The 24,737-nt window shown below is 40.0% G+C and overlaps 1 protein-coding gene across 1 annotated transcript in view; it reads right to left on the bottom strand.

Moving 5' to 3' along the window:
- Nucleotides 1-1,637: 1,637 nt before the first annotated feature.
- The window catches only part of LOC149321698 (lateral signaling target protein 2 homolog), a 33,691-nt gene continuing 10,591 nt past the window's right edge, over nt 1,638-24,737 (bottom strand). The window contains exons 2-13 of the mRNA XM_089527137.1: nt 16,524-16,664; nt 15,629-15,766; nt 14,251-14,453; nt 13,708-13,797; nt 13,381-13,470; nt 12,004-12,105; nt 10,994-11,146; nt 10,152-10,288; nt 8,659-8,772; nt 5,628-5,699; nt 3,632-3,744; nt 1,638-2,526 (exon numbers count right to left, since the gene is read on the bottom strand). Coding sequence (XP_089383263.1) covers nt 2,395-2,526; nt 3,632-3,744; nt 5,628-5,699; nt 8,659-8,772; nt 10,152-10,288; nt 10,994-11,146; nt 12,004-12,105; nt 13,381-13,470; nt 13,708-13,797; nt 14,251-14,453; nt 15,629-15,766; nt 16,524-16,664 — 1,485 coding nt within the window. The 3' untranslated portion in view covers nt 1,638-2,394. The remainder of the gene's footprint in view (nt 2,527-3,631; nt 3,745-5,627; nt 5,700-8,658; nt 8,773-10,151; nt 10,289-10,993; nt 11,147-12,003; nt 12,106-13,380; nt 13,471-13,707; nt 13,798-14,250; nt 14,454-15,628; nt 15,767-16,523; nt 16,665-24,737) is intronic.

Here is a 24,737-nt window from a genome sequence, read left to right as displayed (position 1 = left end):
TTAAATCTGGAAATGTCCGGGGCTATATTTGGAGCTCATGCTTATTTGTTCTATGATAAACTTAAAGTTAATAGTGTGTTTTTGCTCCTTTATGTCAAGAAAAGCCTTATGAAAGTTTGGCTTAAATTTAAACCGGTTCTATACACAAGGCTTCCCATTCTCAGTAAATGAGGCATTCCATAGAAACGATGAAATATGCCCCAACAGATGGATCACATATAATGATATTCTAGTGATAGATGAGAGAACTAATGCTTTGACGATAAAAACGCAGGAGAAATTAGAAAGTGAGGGGTAAAAGTTGAATTGGTTTTTATATCATCACATTAAAAAGAGGTTTATGTTAGATCAAAAAACTTTTAATATAGAGCCGTCAGCCTCTGATTTTGATAAAATCATATTTGCTAAGAATGTCCAGAAAATTTCCAAATTTTATAACTTTCTGTTGAAATTAGAAATGTGTGATGAAGTGGTTAAACTGCCAATGATAAAATGGGCTCAGGATCTGGGAGAACCTTTGATTTTAGAGCAATGGGAAAAAACCTGGTGTGGTCGACTCAAATATACTGTTTGTATTGCAATAAAGGAAAACTATTACAAGATGCAGAACAGATGGCATCTTACACCTCTGAAACTCTCCAAAATTTATAAAAATCAGAGTCCAAGCTGTTGGAAATGTGGGAAAGAACAAGGTTCGTTTATACATATGTGGCGGAGATGTGATTCTGCTAGGAAATATTGGACACAGAATAAGATGCAGCTGATACTGAGTTACACATTTCAGTTTGCGCCAAAACTGTTTATATTGAACATGATCTCGGACTGTAAATTAGAGAATGTACATGGGAAATTACTATATTATATGATTTCTGCCGCCAGATTGGTCTACGCATCTCATTGGAAGGGAGCAAGTCATCCTACATGGAAAGAATGGATTATGAAACTTTTGGACTTTATGGAGATGGACAAACTTACTAGTTATGTCAGAAATCTAAATTGGGGAAAAACAAAAAAAGGATGGAACCCTTTAGTGTCATTTAATAAAACTGAAGATTTGACCCCCAACTTTATATGGTAGTTTGATAAATCATAAGCTTTAATTCTGGACACGAAGTTGAGGAATAAAATCTAGCACAGAATATTAACATAAGGAAAAATAAGTATAACAAATCCTGAGTTGGTTCCCTCCTTTTCCTTATAAGAAGGAAGGGAGAGAACCTAATTTGGCAAGGAGAGAAAATAGATGCATCTATATTGAATGTATGAATGGTGTAATTTTGGCAGATAAGGGCCTCCATGCTCTCTAGGAAGTTATTTTGTTTTTTGTATTATGTTAGTGTATCACTGTGATTGTTACATGTTTATATGTTTGTATGGTATATATTGTATATTGTATTGTATATGGTATTTTGTATTTTGAATTTTGTTGTCCATTTGTTACATTTTTTTTATTCATCTCTTATAATTTAATAAAGATCAAATTTTTAAAAAACCACACCAAGAGGCATTTAGTGGATATGAGACAACAGAAAAAGCAACAAGTTTTGGAGAAGAGTTCAGAGTGGATTCTATCTGTGAACACCAGTGTAACAATCCAACAAGAAAAGTTATTCTGATCCCAGAAAAGACAGATCAGCTATAGTAACAGCATTTATTCAAGTATTCAGGAAAATAACCTATTCAGTCTGGTTTCAAGAAGGAGCTGTAAGTGTCCCACAAAGGTTTCCAAAGCATCTTCCACACAATAGTGCAGTAGGAGAGTTCTCCAGAGAGTACACTGTACATGAAGACTGTTGCAGGTCTTAGCTGTATCATAAGTTGGTAGACAAGTGGCCATGGCTATAATTCCCAAGGCTCTTTTGTTTCTGGGCAATCCTTTCAATTCTAGCCAAAGGCACCCTACAGCCCTTACTGCACGTACACCCAAATTTGGTAATGTAACCTCACAAGATTGTCAAAAATGAATCTGTAGGGCAGAAGACTTTCTTTAATCTCCACCAGAAGCCAGGCAGCCAGCACCTGGCAATTCCTACATGGGCCAGAGTCCTCTCCATCACGGAGAAGAGTGATAGAGGATGGGAGAAGCTTTTATTGCCATACAGAGCTGTTTGCCCAAACATACCCTGTGTTTAATTTTTGCTCAAACCAAAATAAGCCCCAAGTGTTCTTTGCATTAAACAGGAAAAATTAAATCCTGGAATTCCTCCTTCCATGCCAACCCCTGCCCTGCCCACCAAAAGTGTTCTGGAAAGTTCCCATGAGGATCCTAGTAATGTGTGGTTGTTCCCACAGTCCTCTGTAGCTGATATGGGCAGCAGCCACCTTGCACTATTATCTAACGTTTTCTCAGGCACAAGAGGTGTTTTGATGAAGATCCAATGCAGAAGCTGATGCTCATGAACAATTCACATTTTTGCTGCTGGAAGGCAAGTGGGTGGTGTAGCAATGTGAACACAGACGAACTGGCTTCAGTTGCCTGAAGTGGGGCAGAGGTGCCAAGTGTGATGAGCAGCGAGAGCAAAAAATCTGGAGAAAAATAAAATTGTACATCAGTAATAGGTCAAGAGAGCTAGCTGGTATTGCAAGCCTTGCTTCAGACTTAAAGGAGAGCATGGTTTCTGGACCAAGACTCTGTCAAATATATCCCAGTACAGATCCCAACAGAATTTAATTTCAGTCCTTCCTTTACAACCATTAAACCTTTCCCTCTCCTGTACAACCTGTTAGCTCAGCCATGACAGCTGCTTCGCTCATCTTGTTGTATGTGGAGATGCTACATTTCCAGAGTCCCATTCAAGCACAGCCATTGTTCATATCATTTACGAAAGTATTGTCCTTAGGAAATCAAGTAATTAATCCACAGCTTCCAGGCCAAATATGTTATATTTCAGGGGTTGGGGAAAATGTGGGCTACATGTTGCCCCCCCATCCCTTTTTCTGCAGACCTCAAAAATTGTTAGGTTTTTTTGGTGGGGGGATGCCACCTAGAGCAGTGTTCCCAAGCCAAATATTGAAAATCTCCAGTCTCCACTGATTTTCAGCCCAGCCCACCCCATCCCACACAACATCACACCACCACCCCCAAAAGGCTGACAAAATGTTAAGTATCATGCGAGTCCTGTATTCATGGACTGGTATCCGTGGTTTCACTTACCCACATCTCAAAAAAAAAAAAAATGTTCTCTCTAAGCATTTTCTATGTCCTCCAGCGCTATTCTATGGTGTGCTTCTATGTCATGCTGGAGGATCTAGAAATGCTTAGAGAGGGATTCTCTCCAGGAATCTCTAGGTTCTCCAGTGCAATTCTATGGTCAACTTTCTCCAGAGCTCATTCATTTCAATAGAGTTTGCTATTATCCACACTTTCACATTTCCATGGTTATGTTTGAGAATATATCCCCCACAGATACAGGGGGTCATACTAGTACATTTCTAGTCACAGACAGGATTGATTTGTGGTTGATTTCTGGTTCAAAATCAGGTAGTGTGGCTTGGCATGGGAGCTAATTAGGCCACACTACAGTCATCTATCCCTTCCATAGCATTGTCTGTCCAACTCTTGTGCTGGTTTTGCTTCTTCCAGGGAAAACTCCTTTGCAGGTCTACAAAAAGTCAACGTAGCTTTTTTTACCTTTCCACAACTCCGGCAGTGGTGACGTCGACGAAGAAAGGTAAAAGGTAGGCGACAAGCCATGCAATGGCTGCAAGTGCTGTCTGGCACCCAGTCTGGGGGTCCCAAAGGATCTGAAAAAAGCAGAAGTGCAGATGGTAACCTGGCTGTGCATCTGAAGTCAGTCAGAACCACACAGCACATCCCAACTAAAAGGTGTTAAGAAAATGAGTAAATGCATGGGGGGTCTCTCTGACCACTATATTCATATATAACTGATAACAAACAAAGATGTCTGTATTAGTCTGTTGCAGTTAGAGATGGGAAGGCCCAGAAAAAAACTGGAAAAATTACGGGGGGAAACAGTTTTTCTGTTGATGTTTTTCCTGAAGCCTTTTTTGTCTTTTCCCAAAAAAATTGAGAAAATGAAGAAAACCAATTATGGAATTTTTATTTTACCATGATGAATAAAATCTTTAAGATACTGTGTTCATATATTCTCCAAATCATTTCTAAAAACTATGTACAGTATCAGGTTATTCTAAGTTCTGTGCACTGGATGAGGACAAGCAAGTCCTAGGATACAAACTGAAATCTCCAATGCAAGAGCAAGATGGATTTCTTCCTTTAGGGGGCGTTGAAAGAATCTGGTCTATGTTTGGGAACACACTAAATCAAGAAATAAACTGACGTGTCAAAGGGTGGAGAAGCTTCTTTTAATTTGGGTATACCTTCAGTTTTTAGAAGTCCATGATAACTATGATGATGACAAACATAACAGAATCAGAGACTGAAACTGATGCTGATAATCAGGACTGCATCCACACTGCAGAAATAATGCAGTTTGACACCACTTAAGGCCATGGCTCAGTGCTATGGAATTCTGGGATTTGTAGTTTGAGACATTTAGCCTTCCATGTCAGAAAGTTCTGGTGCCACAACCAATTACAATTTCCAGGATTCCCTAGCATTGAGCCATGACAGTTAAAGTGGTGTCAAACTGGAATATTTCTGCAGTGTGGATGCCGCCCAGGGCTCGGAAAACGAATCTGATTAAATTTCATGCCTATTAATTCCATCTTCGTCCCTCCTCCCTTCCACACACTCCCCCCTCCCCAATTCTTTTTAAGGGAATGGGTGCTCTGTGTCTATTTGATACTGTGGAGAGGAAATATAAATAATTTTTATTACTAATGTTGATTATTTCTTCTGTGTTTTTGTTTGTTTGTTTGTTGTTGTTTTGCCTGCTCCACATAAACTAGCAAATCCAAAATTCACGAGATTATTACTTCATTTGTTACAAATTTTTTTAAAAGTAAATTCTATTTGTAATAATTGTTTGAACACATTGTATTTTAATATACCAATTGTGATAATTTGGCAAATCAAATTGTACACAGTCATATTTTATGTTCCTAAAGTAACAGAGTGACTTTCAGTCTGTAAAAAGTGCTAATGTTGCATTTTTTTTCAATTTTTCCTAAAATTTACACACACACACACACACACACACACACACGTCTTCAACATTTCTGGAAATTTTACATCTTGCAGCATAGAAAGGAAAGGTGGGGGAGGGACTGAGCAGCATCTTTAAGTTTGATCCACTTTACCATGAATTGCTGGAAAATAAGAGATGTGCTCCGGTCCCTGTCCCCCCCCCCCCCTCCTTTCAGTCAGACAAAGAGGTCCATTAAATGGTAAAGGAGAAGGGTAGAGAGTTGCAGGGAGGGAGATTATAATTAACTGCACATTAGGAGTCATCTGCCCAGGTACAAAGTTTCAGGATAGCACATGGCTCAGACAAAACAGCATATCAAAGTGGGAAATACCTGTTATAAACCAAGAACTAGACTTTGAGCAGGATCTTGCTGCAAATTAAGGACCAAAACTCCCTTAACTTTTCTTAAAGACCAGGCAGAGAGAATCACTGACTAGGTCAAGCAACTTCCTCTGTGACAACAATACTGCCGAAGCTGAGGCCTGTAAATGCCCTTTTTACACTCTCTGTTCTTACCTTCTCTGTTATTGCAACAAAGAGCACAGTCTGCTGCTTGAGAATCTGTTGGTGTCACACACATCTCTGTTTCTGAAAATGAAAGGGGGGGAGCTATTAGCATGCACATATCACTCCACAAAAACATGCCTGTACCAAAGCAATGTGCTAGAACCTAAATGCAACTTGCATAACCACCTGAGAGGTTTGCAGGCTGCTCCTATTGTATGTGTGCCTTCAAATCTCCTGTCAACTTATGGTGATTCTATTTATCTGTTATTAAAAGGGGAGGTGGTTGATTATGTGATACATAGAAAATGAATTGCCAAATTTCCAAATGGCTTTGCAGTGGGAAATGTGAATTTAGCACTTGGTGCTGCTGGGTTTAATCTTTTCCATTTCGATGTTTTGCCATTCTAAATATTCTTCTTCTGAACCTACTATTACCCCTATTGCAAAGACACACACAAGGAGATCATGAAAAGTGGAAGAATCATTCAGCTTCCCCTTAATGCTGATTTTTTTATATTCAGAGGTTGACTGCTTTATAAATGTTTAAAAAATCAAAATTTTGGCTATGATCCTACATTGTTTCAGTGTAGTGTCTGTCCATGGAGTTATGTTACATAACTCCTGTAATGAATATCATTGTAGCACATTATAGATGAATCAACGGTCAATGTGCGTGGTTAACTATCCATTGTGCAACTGTAATACACAATGTGTAAAGGCATTGCACAAAAACAGTGTGCTTTTACATGCTACTATGTGTACTTCAATGCATGTGAAACAGCCCCACATGTGCAATTCAGTTTACACCACCATCAGCATTGCATGTGGTAAAAAAAAAAAACCCACTGCATATGCAGTGCAAATGACACTTCTGTATGTCACTAACTGGATGATGGCTATTGTGTTTAAAGTGCGTAGAAAATGCCAAAAAATGTAGGTGGAGAACAAATTTAGTGGTGGCAAGAAATCCACTTCTGGTTTTGAAAAACAGGATGTTTTCAATATTTCAGTAGTGCAGCAGGAGGAAGGGGTGCCCTGCAATTGGCCTTTAAAAAGTGAATTGCCATCCTGAAAGCTTCCAGGAGTGGAAATACATTAGTTTGCCAGGAAAAGGCCTATCCAAGGGAGTTTTGAAGGCCATAAAAACCATGAGGGGGTCAGACTTTGTCTACTCCTGCTCTAAAGTATCAGGTAGAAGGAAGTAAAACTTCTTGGAACAAGGGAAGCCACACACAGGAATCACAAAGTGTCAGTCACATAGTCCATGAGAGGGTTTTTTTCCCCCTGGGATCATTGTTACTAGCATGCCTGCTAAGGCACATCCAAAAGGCAAAGGGGAAGGAAAGTGAATTAAGCAAAGTCCTTTCTTTTTTTTTTCCTTTTTTGTCCTTTTGTTTTCTATAGCAAAAATATTGATGACACCTTGGCTTAGACACCAAAACAAACAAACAACAACAACAACAAAAACCTGGTGGGCTTTTAAACACACAATTAAAAAGATATTCTGCAACTATTCCATCTTTTTCTTCTTAACAGATTTTTCTGTGGTAAGAAAAAGATGGAAGAAGCAAAGGAAAACAGAAGAGGGTTAGTAATGGAAGATGTCATTGTCTAGTCCTCCATAAAATTCTGTAAGTGAGGCAGGGTAATGGCACAATAAAACAAACCCTTGTCTGGAATGACCCTATAATTCTGAAATTCCCTTCTAAGGACTATTGTGTTGTGTCAACATGCAACCATTGGAGAAGAGCACTGAGGTTTCCAGGGCACTAATACATCCCATTCTTACTACACAGAGATAAATCTCCATGAAGTAACAGGGGCAGTAGGACAGGCCATATCAAGCCAATTCTGCCACTGTAACTTCATCAGGTTTCAGTTTGGGCTCAAATCAAAGCACTGGATTTATTCTTCAAAACCACGAAGGGCCTAGGACTAGCATGTCTTAAGAATCACCTCCTCCAATATGAAACTGGTCAAGATTGAAGGTTTCTTTGCCAACAGACATGCAAAAATCCCATGCATGATGGTGGTCCTTTGAAACACTATGCCTCTGTTTCGGGCAGGTTTTCTTTTGTGGTGCCATAATTATGGAATAGTCTGGCAAGAGAGATTAGTCTGGTATCTTCTTGCCCAGTTTCAAAGAAATTCCTTATACTGTTTTAATCAGACAGGCATTTTTAAATTAGAGGCCCTAATTATGTATTTAGCTTGCTGTTGTGAGCATGTTTTTATAAAACTATTTTATTGTTGTTTATTTCATTGAGTTCAGATAGTTTTAAAATTGTGTGGTGTCTATATATATTTTTGTCAGCCACCTTCTATTAGATTTTCATCATAGGAAGATAAGATAAAAAATTGAAATAGGTATTCTAATGCACGATATTTATGCACCCACTCAAAAATTTACATCCCTCTCTTTAAACTCATTTTCTTTATTCAGCCTGGCTTAGAACAATAAAATGCTACACTTCATAATAATAAAAAAGCCCCAACAACAATATAAAACCAAGCTCAGCAGACAGAAAGCCACAGACAGGATTTGGCATCCAAAACTACATCATCCCAACCTTCAAGGCAAAAGCTTGCCAGAACAAGAATGTTTTTACCAACAAACAGAAAGAAGCAAGAGAAGACTGCAGTTGAATCTCATGGGGCAGAGGCAGACAACCTGTGGCCTTTCAGATCTTGCTGGAGTGCAACTCCCATCATCCTTAGCCAACATGGTCAATAATACAGGATGTTAGGAGTTTAAATCCAAAAGCATCTGGAGGTCCACAAGTCCCCCCCCCCCATGTGTGCATTATGCATTCCATAATCTCAAAACATTGCCAGTTGTGTTGGAAAATAAAAGTCGTTACTCTAAGCATTACAGCATCACAGCTCAAGCTGTCTCACTAACATCACTGCCTGGCAGTTTCAACAAAGCAGCATCATGTGTTCTTATCATTAGGAGCCACTGGCTTTTCATCCGGCTCTGCATGCAAACACTAAAGAAAAGGGCGATGGAATCACACATAACTTAAAGAGATTTACTCACGGCCAGTGTCAGTCACCACCAGTTCCTCTGTCTGAGATGTCACAATTTTGAACACGCTCTTCAGAATGGCACGCAGGTCACTTGCGAAGTTGGTCTGGAGCTGATCTGCCACTCCTGCCCATATACAATACAGCATCTCAGTTCATTTATATCAATTGCACAATGATTCAAGGGTAAGAAATGATTGCAGATCAACAAACACAACACTCCTCCTTCAAACAGAAGCCGGTCTTATTGTGAGTGCTAAACAAAGAATTCTTTCCATTTACATTCTGAATCAACTAGGAAACTATTTTGGCTAAATCTTTCCAACATATTCAATCAAACTGCTTGTTAGGAACAACTGTTGGGATTATAAAGTGGTATTAAATGCCTTTGGTTTGTTTTTTTAAAGAAGCTGATTAAATAACAACCACTTTTGTCATAAAAATTCATCTTTAGGGCTAATTGGAGAACTAATGTAGTCTCTGAGCTGAATTTGGACATCCCTAGTTCAAAGTTCTAGAGGTAAACCATTCTTACCCACAGCCCCATTTCTGGTGGCGCAGTGGTTAAATGCCTGTACTGCAGCCATTCACTCGAAACCACAAGGTTGCGAGTTCAAGACCAGCAAAAGGGCCCAAGCTTGACTCAGGCTTGCATCCTTGTGAGGTCGCTAAAATGAGTACCCAGACTGTTGGGGGCAAATTAGCTTACTTGCTGTTCATCGCTATGATCTTTGGAATAGCGGTATATAAATAAAACAAATTAAATTATTATTATTATTATTATATGGGGGAATGGGGCAATATGGCCTGCCTTACAAAGTGATTGCAAGGTTTCATAAACTGGGCTGCACTATATCATAAAGTACTAGCAAAATGAACATTTCTACATATATACATGCACATAAATATACATAATAATTACTACTCTCATCATCTGCAAAGCCACTAGCTGCCATCTTCTGAGCCTCAGAGGATTTCAACAGAGTGCAGGACGAAAGATCACCATGTATCACAGACTAATCTGGCTGGTTCTGTTTTAAAGCAAAGCTCTGCTTAACCTATGGCATAGGATCTCTGCATTCTGGAAGCTTATTTGACTCTAGAAGGTCTTCCAAATCCCTTACCCCACCTTCGTTACTGCTCCAAGTCTGTATCTCTTCCCAAAAGTGGCCACAAACAACTTTCCAGCTTCTTTGGGGCAATTATTATCTAGTATGTCAACTTTTTACTCAGACATAGTATTGGCTAATGTCTAAAATTCTAATGAAAAGAGATCCTCCACTTCTCTAATATGTTTTGAACATGTCCCAGTCATAAGGAGCACTTGATCACTCATCAAGTTAGTCCAAGTTAGTTGGACTGCAAAGGATGCTATGCCTGTTTGAGCTCTTTTTTGAAACCAAACCACATACCTGCAAGTTACTATTCCATGAGCACTGTAGAATATATGACAAGAGGGACCTGAACTATTCTCCTTGACAAAAAATAAATAAAAATGGCACTCACCAGAGATGCAAACAAACAGTGTGTGAATCATGTCATCTGTACTGCTGTAGCGGGCTCGCAGTTCCATCCTTCGTGTTCTTTGTGGAACTCCTGTGATCATGCCTACCTGGGGACTAGTAGCCTCTTGCCCAAGATGCCTGTTAAGAGAAAAACAAGCAGTTAGAACACACATAAGACTTCCTCTTTTACCCTCTACCCCTTGTTCTTTCACAGGAGAAACAAGGGTAGAAAATCCACAATCTGTCCTAGATATCTATTATCCCCTCTGTTGTAAACCGCTCGGATTCCCAGTGATTGGGCGGTATATAAATAAATCCTATTATTATTATTATTATTATTATTATTATTATTATTATTATTATTATTATCTTAGTGCCAGTTAATGATCTGCAAAGGGAAGATAATTCCCTAACAATGAGGATGCATGTGTCCCCATATCAGCTCTGGGGCAAACAAAATGGCTGCATTTACCTTATCATCTCCCAGAGACAAAGTTATTAAATCCTCAAATACTGAAAGAAGTATGGTTGCTGTTCAGAAATGCTGCCTGGCTGTCTTTATTCCCATTAAGCTCTCAAGTAGTTCCACAGTGGCTAAAATCCACAAGTACCTCTGGCTAATAAACCTCTGGCTATGATCTTTTGGTATCACCTAAGTCAGTTTCATTGCTGTCAATATTCCCACTGACATTTTTGAGGCTGAACAGTCATGTGCCTTGGATTGAAACCTTTATTTTCTCTGCTCCTAATAGTCAAGTAGCCGCCCACCAAGAGGTACACTGGGTCAAGAGCAGCAAGTAATTAATTGGCATAGATAAAGGAAGAAAAGGTTATTTGTCACACCTTGGAGCAGATGGGCAACTATGTGGAGTTGCAAGGCCTCTGAGGTCAGGAGAATCTTTGTCACTGAATGGTTGTGAATCTGCAGCACTCTCATTCAGCACACGTTTCTCCAACTTGTAAAGTTCTTCCTTGGACAGAACACGCAGCAAATCCCTATAAGGGAAAAGGCTCATAAAGGAGGCAACTAGGAAAAGACAACAAAGAGAAAGGATGGGCAACTCAGTCTGCACAGTACTCAGAAGGAAGAGGAGCTCCAAGCTACACTTATGACTGAAGCTTAAGTGCAATGTAAAAGCAAGCCTGCAAAAAGAAACTCACTCACACATACCAGGAACAAATGTATATCCACCTTGCAACACAATGAGGGAGCCCTCAGCTTCATCTCTTCCAAATATGCACATGAACTCTCATTTTGCCCTCAGAATATCCTCTTTCATTCTCTGCTAACTGCATGTCTGTCTGCAAGGAAGAGCCACCTTTACTGAATCTCGACGCCTCCCAACTTAAGCATTTTATTCAGAGCTTATCAAAGCTTGTCAGCATAATCATGTGGTAAAATACTTCTAGGACTGCATTATTTCAGACCACAAGATGTCAGAGAGAGCATTTCTTTAAGATATTACCCACATATTTATTAAACTATCACAATTAGAAAGAAGAGCTAGGCCAGAGCCTTTGGCTGACATGCCAAATTATTACATCCAGGGAATTTTATAATATATGGAGGCATTCAGAATACAACCTGTAAATATCCATACATCTTATCTACAACCTATCTGTATACTGCTCCATACTGGTGTAAGATAAGATAAAAACTATGTATTTTAATAAATAACATAAAGTAACATAAAATAAACTTCAGTTCCAAGAAAGTCAGTCCCATACGTTTTTCTACGATGTGCAATTTGAGACAAAGAATGTCCCCTTCTAAAAAAAGAGCCAAGCCCCACCTATTGTGGTGATGTTCCAGCCACTCCTGTGCAACGTTTGGTCCCTTTTTAGTCACTCACCTGATTTTTCTAAGCAAGACATAAAATGGGCTGAACACTCTAGATATGTCCTCAGGCCTCCGCTCCAAGTTGAGGGGTCCATCTGGATAGATCAGAAGACCACTGGATAGAAGGGGGGAAAACAATAGGATAGGGCTACTTTATGCTTTTTTTTAAAGTTCAAGAGTTTTTAACGGGAGTGATCTTTAGACTAATGAGAATTACTCTTCCCTCATATCTTCTGAATAGTAGATATTGAAGTTTTTTACAAGATCTTTCAAAATAAGAAGAAATCAGCACAACATGTCAGAGCAGAAAAACATCAATGAGCCCTGTCTAAGCCCTTTTAAAAGTATTTGGCCAACACAGTAACAACTTCAGTCACATTCATAATTAACTTTAATAGTCTACTTCATCCTTTTTAGGGCTATCTATTCAATCATGATGCAACTTCACTTTCTATGGTCTGTTGTCTGTGCTTAAGCACATCCAAATTCCCGCTGCTCAAGAGTTAGAAGTCACATACATGTATGTTAGCCGCCTTGGGTCCCACTTTGGGAGAAAGGCGGGATAAAAATAAAATAAATAATAAATAAATAAATAATACAGATATCCTGATACATAACCTTGTGGAAAACCATGCTGAAATAGCATGGCAGCCATTTTGCTGAGACACGGGCACCAGTGAAAATCCTAACCAACAGCCCCTTCCAAGAATGGTCATTCGGAGAGACGGGTTTACACACATTAGAAAGGCTTTCCACACATTATAATACAACGTATCAACATCAACATGCAAAAGCAAGAATTCAATTTAACCCAAGTGTATATAAGTTTGAGCAATGGGGAAATAAAGTTTTCTCCACCCAATTTTTGGGGCTTCATCCTAACCTACTACTACATCACAAAATATGAAGGATGGGGGACACCTCCATTTGACTTGGACAGAAGGCTTAGAGGAAGGATAGCTTATTTTCAAGGAAATTTGCACTTTTAGGAGAACAGTATAGTTTTAAAACAAGATGTACAATTTGTGTGCCTTGTCAAAGACAAATTGCCATGAGGTTTGCCAGTAGTGTGCTGCCAAAATATGATCATGAAGAGCTGGAGCAAATTTGACACTAGTAGCAGGGGCTGCAATTGGCCCATGGGCCACATTTGGCCCATCCCTAATGTATCCCATATGACATGCCTGTGTCATTTTGACCATACTGCCATGTTATTCTGTTATTGTGTAACTGTAACCATGTTATTTTGCCAAGGATATATGTCTATTTTGCCATCTTTGACAACTAGAATTGGTATTCAGATATGGACCTATGGAGTTCTATACTGCAACAAGGTTCTACGTTCAACCACAAGGTGACTGGTAAAAACAAACAAAACACAACCACATACCTAATGATAGCCAAGCGGGGAATGGTGAACATCAGCTGTGGCTCATACCCATCAATCATATCCTGAGTCAAATAACCAAGTTTCAGAGCTCTAAGTGGGGGAGAGAAGGAAAGAGAGAAAGGACAGAGAATTAATTGTAAAAATAAGGGCAGATGTCACACACACACCACTGCCCAGAAAGTTAATAATCCTGGACCAAGTTGGACTAAGTTAGATCAAGATTTCCACTTTAAAGGGTTGGTAATTTTGCTTCACAAGATGTAGGTTCACTCTGTTACAGAAGGAGACTGTATTTGTCCAAGTCACAGAGTGTGCCCAAATCCTCACCTGGCCACAGTTTCACAGAAGAGCACAACAATCTCCTGCTGCCTATAGATCTCTTCAGGTGACTTCACTGAGACTAAAGATGAAACATAGCTGGAAAAAGAAAGAAGCTGTGAAACCCAGTGTTATCACAGTCAGCATCTGCTTAGCATAAAAACCCCAAGATACCACCCACTACCATCACCACTTCTGGCTTCTCTTTTCAGATAGCTATATGTATGCCACCAAATAAGAATTCCCATTACTACCCAGATAAATTTTACCACCCAGATCCAGGATGCATCCCATCCAAGATGCTATTTAGCACCTGTCTGCTTATATGCAAACTTGAGCAGCATGTAGAATTTTTAGATCTCTGCAACTGGATATTTGGCCAGCTTACTATCTTGTTTCCACTCCTTTGATGGAACACTAAACATTAAAACTCAGCTACTCTGCTGGATAAGATCAGAAATTTATCTCATCTGACAGAGGAAACTCATATCCCTTTGGAAAATCCTCACGCAAGATACATACTGATCAATAGTGAGGGAACCTAGCAGTTACCTCAGCTCAAATTCAGCAAAGAGCATATCAAAGCGGATCAGTGCCCTGCGGATAGGTTCTGAATAGGGTCCAGGTTGGTTTAGGCTCTGCTCCCGAAGTACCATCCGCACCAACTCTAAGCTGCATAGCAGATCCTTGGCTAGGGGTCGCAACCGTACTCCATCTGCCTCATCCACATCAATATAGGTGCGTGCCATAAGACACTGAAAGAAGATAATACTGGCAGCTCAGAAACACTGCTTGTCTCTTCCTATCATAGCATAAAGTAATTTGGGGGCTAGGATGAATGGTTCAGCCAATTGCTGAAGGTTAATTCCAGGAAGAGTCTCAGATTGTATCCCGATAAATTTGCAAGCACCAGTCCCCCAAAATTCAGCAAAGATTATCACACCGGAGCCAATTCAGCAATAACTGCAGTAATGAAAACAAAAAGAAGCAGTTGTGCTATAGTGCTCAGTAGTTTCACACACGCTTGCTTTCATAGGATTCGGAAACTTAAAAGCCAAAGGATAGTGCAATTGCTTTTCGCACATACTTGTGAATGAATCATTAGTACATTGACATTGATCATTTTGCACCTCCCATAGTCCCTTTAAACCTGGGTTGCTTCCTGTAGTCCCTCTGAAATTTAAAGATTACAGGTTGCTTGTTTAAATGTGCTAAACCTGTTGTAAATGTGCTGCATGTCAAAAATCAGTTCCACAAAAATAGTCTTTTTCTTTAACAAACCTTCACCTCCATCCCCCCCCCCCCCCCCCCGCACCTTTATCCCTCCCAGCCAAATGGGAAGGGAGGGAAATCAAGGCAGTGACAGAAAACATATAAGAAGAAAGACTGAAACTAAAAGGAACATTGTACCAAACTGTAACATTGCAACAACAGAGGCATTTAAAAGTCCAAATGAACAGTCCCTTTAAATTTTAAAGATCCCACATTGCTTCCCCACTAGCGTCAATGAAACACGATTAGCTTTCGCACTCTGCCAATCGCACTTCAATCACACTATTGAGAAGCCATTCACAGGAATTCCCAGTGAATAGTTTGTTGCTTGAGCATTGCTCAAGTCTCAACTGAGCACGACATCATCTGAAAATCTTCCACAAAATCACGTGATTATCCTGGCATTTTGCCCTTTCCTTCCCCCCCCCCACCTTTTCTGCCATGTGATAATCTCCAGCAATCATCTGCTGTGGAGTCTGGAATAGTACAACAAAAGAAACTGAGGTGATGACTTCTGGAAGAGCAAAAAAGGAGAGATCGTGGCACCAGTTGGCCAAGCATTAGAAGCACTACCATTTCAGCCTTTTGTATTTGAATACAACTCGATTAAGAATATGAAACATCCAGTCTCAACCCCCCCTCCCCTCTGCCCACTAACCTCAGCAGCAAACAACATGTGGTTCCGGAGGTTGTCTACCAGAAGATCTTCAGGGAATTTGATGACATAATCACGACCATGACGCTCTCTGGGGATGCACTCATCCATAATCCTCTCTATAATGGACAGCAGTTCAGCCTGGCAAAATGCGAAGAAACATTATTAGCCTCAAGGCAAGTACAGTACAGTGATACCCAATGAGCTGGATACCCAAAAGCAGGAGATTGCTTCTTTCTAGAACAGTACTGAAGGGCAAGGCAAGTTCTGGCACTTTCTTAACTAAACATCTCACTCAGGACTAGAGCAGTGCAGCAAGGCCAGTTTCTTTATTTAATGTTGAGAGGAGATGGGGAATGGGACAAAAGTAAGAATCTATGCTGCAGTTACTTCTTTTTCTAGGAGTGCCCCCCTAATTTACTTTCTCCCTTTTAATGCAGGGTTAGAAGCTTACTTTATACAACACAGAGAAATAATAATTAAAAGAACAAGTGAGGAGATGCCATATTTTGGCAGTTTGGCCAGGATCAAGATGGAAAATGAAATGTATTTATTTTATTAATCAGTATGAGCCAAATACTATAGTACACATCTTCTGGAAAGAAACTCAAACTGAGGATACAATGACATCAACTGAGGTCTTGTCAATTTCCTACTGGAATATGTATATGAATGAAATTTAAGGTGCAGGATGTGTAGCCGTGAGAAACATAACCCCTGTCCATAGCAGAAACCTCTTACTTTAAATCTGTGATCATCCCACCCCACACAGCAATTGTTACCTCTAGTGACGGAGCTTTACTAGGAGACAAAGAAAATCTGCCCCACTCTACAACTGTACCATCCACTCTTTCTTTTGATCACAGGTTTGCAGCCACATCAGTCTAGTATGCATTACCTGACTAAGGTGCAACTGGTTTAGTAGTGTCAGGTATTGCTGAGGATCTGTCTCGACATCCAGGCAGTTGATTTCTGTTACCACTTGAGTCACTCGTTCATCAGCATAGAAAAACTGTGACAGCAGTCTGGGATCAGAACGCTGAAAAAGAAGAGAAAGAATGCATTACTGATGGATATTCCCTACATAGCATGCTGCTCGCAAATGGAAAATGAGGTATTAATCCTGTTTCTGGATTGGGCAGCTTCAGATGGCAGAGGATCTCATGACTGAACATGTTTAGAGACAAACTATTACCTCCATACATGAAAAATAGCCAGTGAAAATAGTTCTATTTTTATCTTGTGAGCTGCCTTGGGTCCCTTTTTGGGAGGAAGGTGGGATAAAAATGAAAGAAAGAAAGAAAGAAAGAAAGAAAGAAAGAAAGAAAGAAAGAAAATTGTAGCCCAGCTTCCTCTACAATGTGCAGAAAGGCAAGATTACTCTTATATGGAGGAGCATTCATACATGAAAGCCATTGCCTAAGGTCTGAAATAGTACCACTGAGAAACAGCTTTATTGTCCTACCTTTTATTTATGAGAACCATCTCAGATACTATTTATAGCAATCTCCTTCATAAGATTTTGTAGAAACCTCTTTGGATATTTTAATAGAAAGTTTTAAAAAGTTCTAGAATGAAGCATTAAGTGCTCATTTGCTAGCATTTAATTTAGACAAAACCACAGATGTAAATCATGCTGTACACGAGATCAGAAAAAGTGTCTACCTATCTCTAGTACAATGTCATGTTTCCAGTAGCAGCCAGCCAGCAGCTACTGCAGAGCTCACAGCAAGGTGAAAATCCTTTAAGTCACATCCAAGTCTCAAGGCATTCATGCATATATACCCAGCCCTACCTGGCCAATTCTATGCTGTGATAGTGCATAATAACAAAGCTATCCTGGAAGAAGGTTGGATTGACTCTCAGGGCTCCATAGCTGAGGCCAACCATCCTGAACTGCAGCATCATTAATAGATGCTCTCAAAGCTGCTTAAGTACTTTTAGTGAGGTAAAACAAGCATGGTTCCTCCATTCCTATCTCAGTTTAGAAGGTGGCAGGTTCATTGCCTTGTGTTTGTCAATCTATATCAAGTTGGAATTCCTTAGATCAGTGTTTCTCAGCTACAGTATTTGAAATAGTAGGTCAGCAGGTTCCCCTCCCCACCATATTTGTATCCACTGGCCACAACTATTTCTTTCTGGGAAACTTGCCAGAGGCCAGCAGCCAATGGCTTGCAGACAAGCACTGGTCCACAGACCACCATTTTGAGAGGCACTGCCTTACAGTTTACCATTTTGCTGCCTGAGCTACCAAGGCTGCAAACAATATCTAATACAATATCAGCTTTCCCCTTAAGAATATCTTAAAAGGTTTGGACTCTCAAGAAATTTATATTACAGAAGAATATACATGCAGCTTTATAATTCTTTTAGTGTATTCATTAAATAAAATATTCAGCTTTTGCAGTTAGACACACCTTGTTTATTTATTTCATTTGTATGCTGCCTTTCTTCAGGGAGGGTGGCTCACAGATTTAAAAAAAACATTAAAAATTTCAATAAAATTCAAAACAATTAAAATAATCTACAAACAATATAAAAGCACATAAAAATATACAAAAGTTGAAAGCATAACTAAAACCCACCTGTTCCATAAATCCACCCTGATATGAATTATATATCAAATTACTGCTTTAAAAAATGTCTTGGCTTGCTGACGAAAAGCAAGCAGGAAGGGGGCCAGCCTAGCTTCCCACAGAAGGGCATTCCAGAGGGTAGAAATAGCCACCAAGAAGGCACTCTCTCATGCCCTCACCAAGCGAGCCTGTGATCTTGGCAGGACCAAGAAAAAGCCTTCTCCTGAAGATCTTAGGGCTCTGGCTGGTTCACCTTGTGGAGGTTCATTATGTCACACAGACATTTTAAATTCTCTTTCATAGATATTACATAATGTATGTATATTATCTTCTTATGTAGAACATTTCTCACATTTATGGGGCACATAGTACTTGTAGTACATGAGCATGGTGCTTGCAGTATATTTCAGTGGCAAGAAATATCAACTAACACTATAACTGTAGAGTTGCTAAATGCTGAGCCCAGGATTTAGCAGGCTGCAGCAGCAATGGCTGAGTGTGTTTGCCTTCCCTGCTTGAGTGGGAGCAAGGATGTGCTTTTGGCTGGCACTTTAAGAAAGCATGTCTTCCTCCTTCATCAAAGGATTCACCTAGCCTTTCCAGAAGCTGGGTGAGTTTTGAACTGGGACTCTGCTGGTGCCCAGTCACCCTGGCTGAGATCTAGAAATGGAGTCTCTGCTATCTCTGACCAAATTGTAAAGTGATCATCTTGAAATAATATGGGAGAGAGCAAGGCATGCAGATAGGTTCTTGCAGACTGGATGTACACCCTCTAGACGTTCCTCTTCTCTATTAAAAAGTCAATGCCAGTTTTTAGTTAGGTTTACCCATCATGACCTCTGATGGACACTAGGAACAGTACTTCTGTAATGTGCTGCAACATCAGTGATCCTGAGTCCTCCAACAGAGCTATAGTTCATGGGCGAAAGATATTGTAGCAATACAAGTAAACAAAGTTTATGAAAGCTAATGCTACAACTTCTTTCACTCAGTTTGTTTCTAAGGTGCTACAATACCTCTTTGTATACTGATACTCCAGACTAGCATGGCTATGTTTCTGTTTGTGTTTATAGGATTCAGAGGATGGGTGGGAAACAGTGAAGTTTGTTTGTGTGTAGCTTATGACCCTAATATATACATGTGAGTAGACATTTGTCTTACTTTCTGCAAAAAGCATCAAGAAACTTTTGAAAAGCTGGCCTATGCAGAAAAAGCAGGCAGGGCTGTAGAAATTTGGATACTTTCATTAGGTGTTCTTTACTTATTTACAAAGCTGTCTTTTCTATCAGTGCCTTGTTAGTCCACACAACAGCCTTTGCCAAAGCAAAGGCAGAAGCAATAAATGCAAGATTATCACCAGTCATGCCAGCAGAGTCAAGACATTTGATCGGATTACCCCTGGGGCAAGCCAAAATTCTCAGAATACTGCTCTGAGGGTGCTAAACAGCTGGTAGCAAATCACTTAGCATGGCTGCCTCTGTCTCCACCATCCCCTTTTAGCAGAGTTAGAAGAGAGCTAGGCTGAGCCCCTGGTCGGTTGGTTAGCTGTGTGTCCTAACAGTTCATCCCCATCTCCATGACTGAAAGGATTGTTAACAGATTACATTCTGAGATTAATTTCAAAAGCCCCAACAAGCATAGCCAATGGCAAAGGACTGTGGGAGTTGTAGGCCAAAGTATCTGGAGAGCCAAAAGTTCCACATCTCTGAGGCTAGTCATTCTCCATTTTTGGAATAGAAAGAATAACGGCAGGCTTCTAAAGGGCTTCTAGGCATACTGGCTTCCAAAGCTAGCAAACATCCCTCTCTATTCATTCTTTAAAGATACCACAGCTCAGTCATTTTGCTGCTATAGATTAACCTAGCTGCTCTTCTGGAATGACTGCATTTTAAATATTCACAAATACTAGTCTATTAAAACTTTAAGAGTAGTAACAGGCACTAACCACACTCCTTCAGACTCATCAAGAGTGCCTATTACAGATGATTTCTAGGCAGTATTCAGCAAGATCATGGACAGGATAACGCTACCGTTGGATTTTATGACTACATAAATGAAATATAAATACATATATACAGAGCTGAACTTGTTGATAACCAATTGATGCAATTCTCAGAAAAGAACCACACTTTGAATGGGAATAAACAGCGTTGTCAGGATCCCTAATTATAAGTGACAAAATGGGAAAGAAAAAGTTTTTTAAAAAGTAAAATCAAGTAACAACACTGACTAAAAAGGTTCCTTAGCTGCTGATGTGGCAGACAAAAAGGAACTAAGGTTCAGGAACAATGTGGGAAAGAGCCAAGAGTGGGTGGAACTACCACCAAAAAAGCTTGCATAACTGTTCTAGAAGGTTCCAAATGATGCACTGTGCAGGTGCAGACAACCAATTGTATGAGACACAGAGACCATGAAGAACCATTTTCTCCCCACTGAATGAGATAATGATAGTTTATGGACATTTTTGAGGGGTAAATTTTATCATTGGGGGGAATTTTGTGCAAAAGACAGCATTTTGCTTGAAACCATATTGCTGTGGTTGAAGATAAAGTTTGTTTGCCCTTATGCAGTGCTGAAAAAAATACTTTGTGTTTTTTTGACAGAGTATATTGATGTGTCAAGATAACCTTTCTTGAGAATGAGAATGCTTGAACATCCTTTTTACACCTGTAGTAAGGAAGTGCTACTTTTGCCAGTTTCGAAGGAACAGACTCTCAACCCCACCCCACCAAATAAGCACATGTCCTTAAATCTGGCCACCACAGCATATAGCCAGCCAACTAACCCCTTCCCTCATGAAATAGCCATGTGGGCAACTAAGGACTTTATCACACCAGCCTGCTGTCCCAGCACAATCACACTAGTTTAAGAATGGAAGCAGACTGTTTTGGCATAATTTCTTATTATGCTTCCCTCACCACCACCACCGAGCTTTCCATGATCATATGATCTGTTTTCTGCACTAACAAGCAATGCCTTCTGAGAAGAAGGGGGGATGAGCAATTGTGGCTGCCAACAGCCTTCTAAAGCTGGTTGCTGTGTGAATGCATACAGAGCAACCAGCTTCAGGAAGATGTTGGTGGCCACAATCCCTGCACAGTGTGGGGCTGCTGTGTGCATATTCACACAGCAGCCTCCTGCTTTGGGAGAAAGGTAGGGGACAAACGATTCAAGCTGTCAACTGCCTCTCAAAACCAGCTGCTGTGTGCATGTGCACACAGCAGTTGGCTTCGAGAAGCTGTTGGTGACTGCAATCACTGTGTGGGAGGAGAGGGTGAGAAGAGCAAAACCATGTCCATTCACACCAGAGAAGCAGGACCACAATGGAAAGGACCTATTGCACAAAGGCAGTAATGGAACAGCAGCAAGATCGAGAGCCTATTGACAGGTTTTGTCCATCAATTGAAAGGTTCATTACAGTAGCAACTGGAATGCAAGGCAGCAGCAGGATGACCATGACATTGTGTGGTAAGTGCCAATCAAACATGATTTTATCTTGTTAAAATTCTACTTCTCTAGCTCTATATGATCAGGTCCAAAGACCAAAGTCAGCAACAATTTTCAAAAATGCCACAACAGCATCAGGAAGCAACAATATCACTCTCTTCCCATACTCTCCAGCCATTTCAGTCAAGGAACTATTTACATTTCCTTGCATGCTGTGTACCAAGCCTTCCCTGACCAACTCCCCTGATTAACGTACTAGGCCCCCGTTAATACAGACCCCTGTATTAGCTAGGACTCTCATCATCTTACTGTTATTTTATCATTGGATATAATTTATCATTGTGATTATTAATTGGAATTTTTAAATGTATGTTGAAGGGAGGGATAATGGGTTCATTTGCTATTTTATTGTATTTTGTATTGTATTTTATTCTTATTGGAAGCTGCCTTGATCCAACCGGAGAGGCAGGCTATAAATAAAAATTATTATTATTATTATTATTATTATCATCATCATTATTATTATTATTACCAGTTCCCATAAACAGTCTCACTAACTCAAAGCAAGTAATGGAGCACCAGACCTTTTCCTAAAAATGTCCTAACATCGCCATCTTCCAGTCACCTTAGAAAGGCTATGTACATCTTATTATGCAGTGAAAAGCTGACAATAGATCACAGCTGGCAAAAGTTAGTTCCATGTCTTAAATCCCATAATATTTAATGGTCAGTGCAACAGACATACTAGCATTCATGTTCAGCAAGAATCTTCATTTTACTCTTCAGTCTGTCCCAAACAATTATGGCAAAGCTAGATACTGAAGGTGAAAACAACAACAACTAGAAATTATCATCAGGTTGAGACACACATTTACATGAATTGCAGTGACGTGGAATAATTTCCAAATAGCTGACTTGGTGATGGTTTTGTGCAGAGTTAACAGAAGGTGAAATCACAGATCCACCTCAGGGTGCATACTGGCTTGTGGTATGAAATCATATATACACACCTCTCTCAGGTATGCTGAGAGGGCAGGAAGCTCTCATGGACAAGAGGAAAATCTCAGAAGCACAAACATCACGTTTTTACCAAACATACAGTCACCTGCCTCCACGCAAGTATTAGCCTGGTGGTGCTGCTTCTATTCATATACCAGTTAAAATCAAGAGGTAGACAAACAGCATCTTCTGAAGGTAATTTCTCCAGTCCACTATGTGATCATAACCTCCGTAATCTCCATTCAATAGATTATAGGAACCATAGTCCAACACATCTAGAAGGTGAGGGCATCAAAATAGTAACCAAATATGAACTAAAAGGCCAGCCTCAACTATGTCTTACACACGTATTTTTTCTTGTAATGTTAAGTAACTAATATGCTCACTTTGTGCTTCCACTTTGTAGCAGCTGCATGAAGAGCAAAAGGCTTTGGTGATCTGAAAATCAGTTCTAAAAAACAAAGGAGAAAACCACTGAGGCTGCTGCCACACTGAAAATTAATAACACTTTACCTGTCATGGTTCCATCCTATGGAATCCTGGGATTTGTAGCTTGTTGTGGCACCTGAGCTCTCTGACAGAGAAAGCTAATTATCTCACAAAACTACAAATCCTTGAATTCCATAGCATTGAGCCATGGCATCTAAAACTGTGTCAAACTGCATTAATGATACAGTGTAGATGCAGCCTGAGTTCTGTAAGAGGAGGACAGCATCTCCTTGGCCAGGTCCTTCTACTAGAAAAGTAAGGCCTGCAAGAAACCCCAACCATGCCCCAATAGGCACTGCATTCCCCTACTGCTGTCCAGAATTAATGGGAGCTGTATGTAGTCTTCTTCTTCTACATACAGTAATGAAATGTTAAACACTCTTGGAGACCTGCTGTGACTTGTTTGCTAAGCATTCTGAAGGGAAAACACGCTCAGATCAGCAATAGCTTGGAAGCTACTTTGCCTGCAGTGGTTGTGAAGTTGTTTAGTGCACCGTTTAGGATGAATTTCAGTTATCAAGGCCCACGAATATGAGTAAGACGCTTGTGTGAGTGTCTATTCCTCCCCCCACCCTGGCATTTCCTCAATCATTTCCCCTTTTGGATCATTACAAAGAATAGGAGCAGACTGTATGAGGAGATTCAGAAGTTGCTAAAATATCTATTTGAGATAGTTGCTGCAGAAGATTTTTGATTACTATATTTTTCTAATTACCTGCCAACCAAAAGTGCAAACTTTTGGGACCAAGAGTGTTAGTGGATGATGGATGTGCAATTCTGGACACTCTTGAATGACAACAGTGATGTGGATCTATTTCACTCTGGGTACATGCTAAATACCCTGAAGGCACTAGACCCAGCTAAGCAGGATCAGGTTTGTTTGGTACCATTTTTGGACTGTTATGGAATACGAGATGCTATATGAAGGCAGTGGCAAACCACCTTTGAGTATACCTTACATAAGAAAAACAGATGAAATTTATTGGGTATCTATAAGTGAACAGGTGACTTGAAGACATATACTTAAGCTGCTTGAGACTACCTATCTGAGATGTATCTCACTAGTTTTAAATCAGCTACACTGGCTGCTAATTCATTTCTGGGCATAATGCCAGGTGTTGGGCTTGTTGGCCTCTAAAACTTGTACAGCAGGATTCCTCAGCCTGGCACCCTTCAGATGTTTTGGCCTTCCATTATCATTATCTTTCACAACAGACCATTTTAGTTGTTGCTGATGGAAACTCTAGTTGGACAAGTGGTTGGCAATGCTTGAGGCCAGGGTACCTCGAAAACTACTTGCTCTCACATTAAGCTGCCTGCCAAATTCTTCCATTTTTGGATCTCCCAGGCACTGGAAGTAAAGTGGGCACACTAGCTTTGATATGCCTTGCCCAGGGAAACTCACCTAGCACCAGCTTTTAATGTCTTTTTTTTTTTTTGGCACTGGTATTTAATATTAATAAAAGGCTTTTATCTTTGCATGGATGTGGATTTATCTTGTTTTAACATCTTTGTTGTTCTGCTGGTTTTTAATGTTACAATGTGTCTTAGTTTTATTCAGTCTGGTTTAATTATTACTTTCACTGGGAGCTGCTCTGGGA

This window comes from Sceloporus occidentalis, unplaced genomic scaffold (genome assembly GCF_023333645.1).
Source record: "Sceloporus occidentalis isolate IW3139 unplaced genomic scaffold, rSceOcc1.0.p SCAF_1, whole genome shotgun sequence".
NCBI lineage: Eukaryota > Metazoa > Chordata > Lepidosauria > Squamata > Phrynosomatidae > Sceloporus > Sceloporus occidentalis.
The sequence above is the reverse complement of the archived record's forward strand: the minus strand, read 5'-3'. Positions and strand labels throughout refer to the sequence as shown.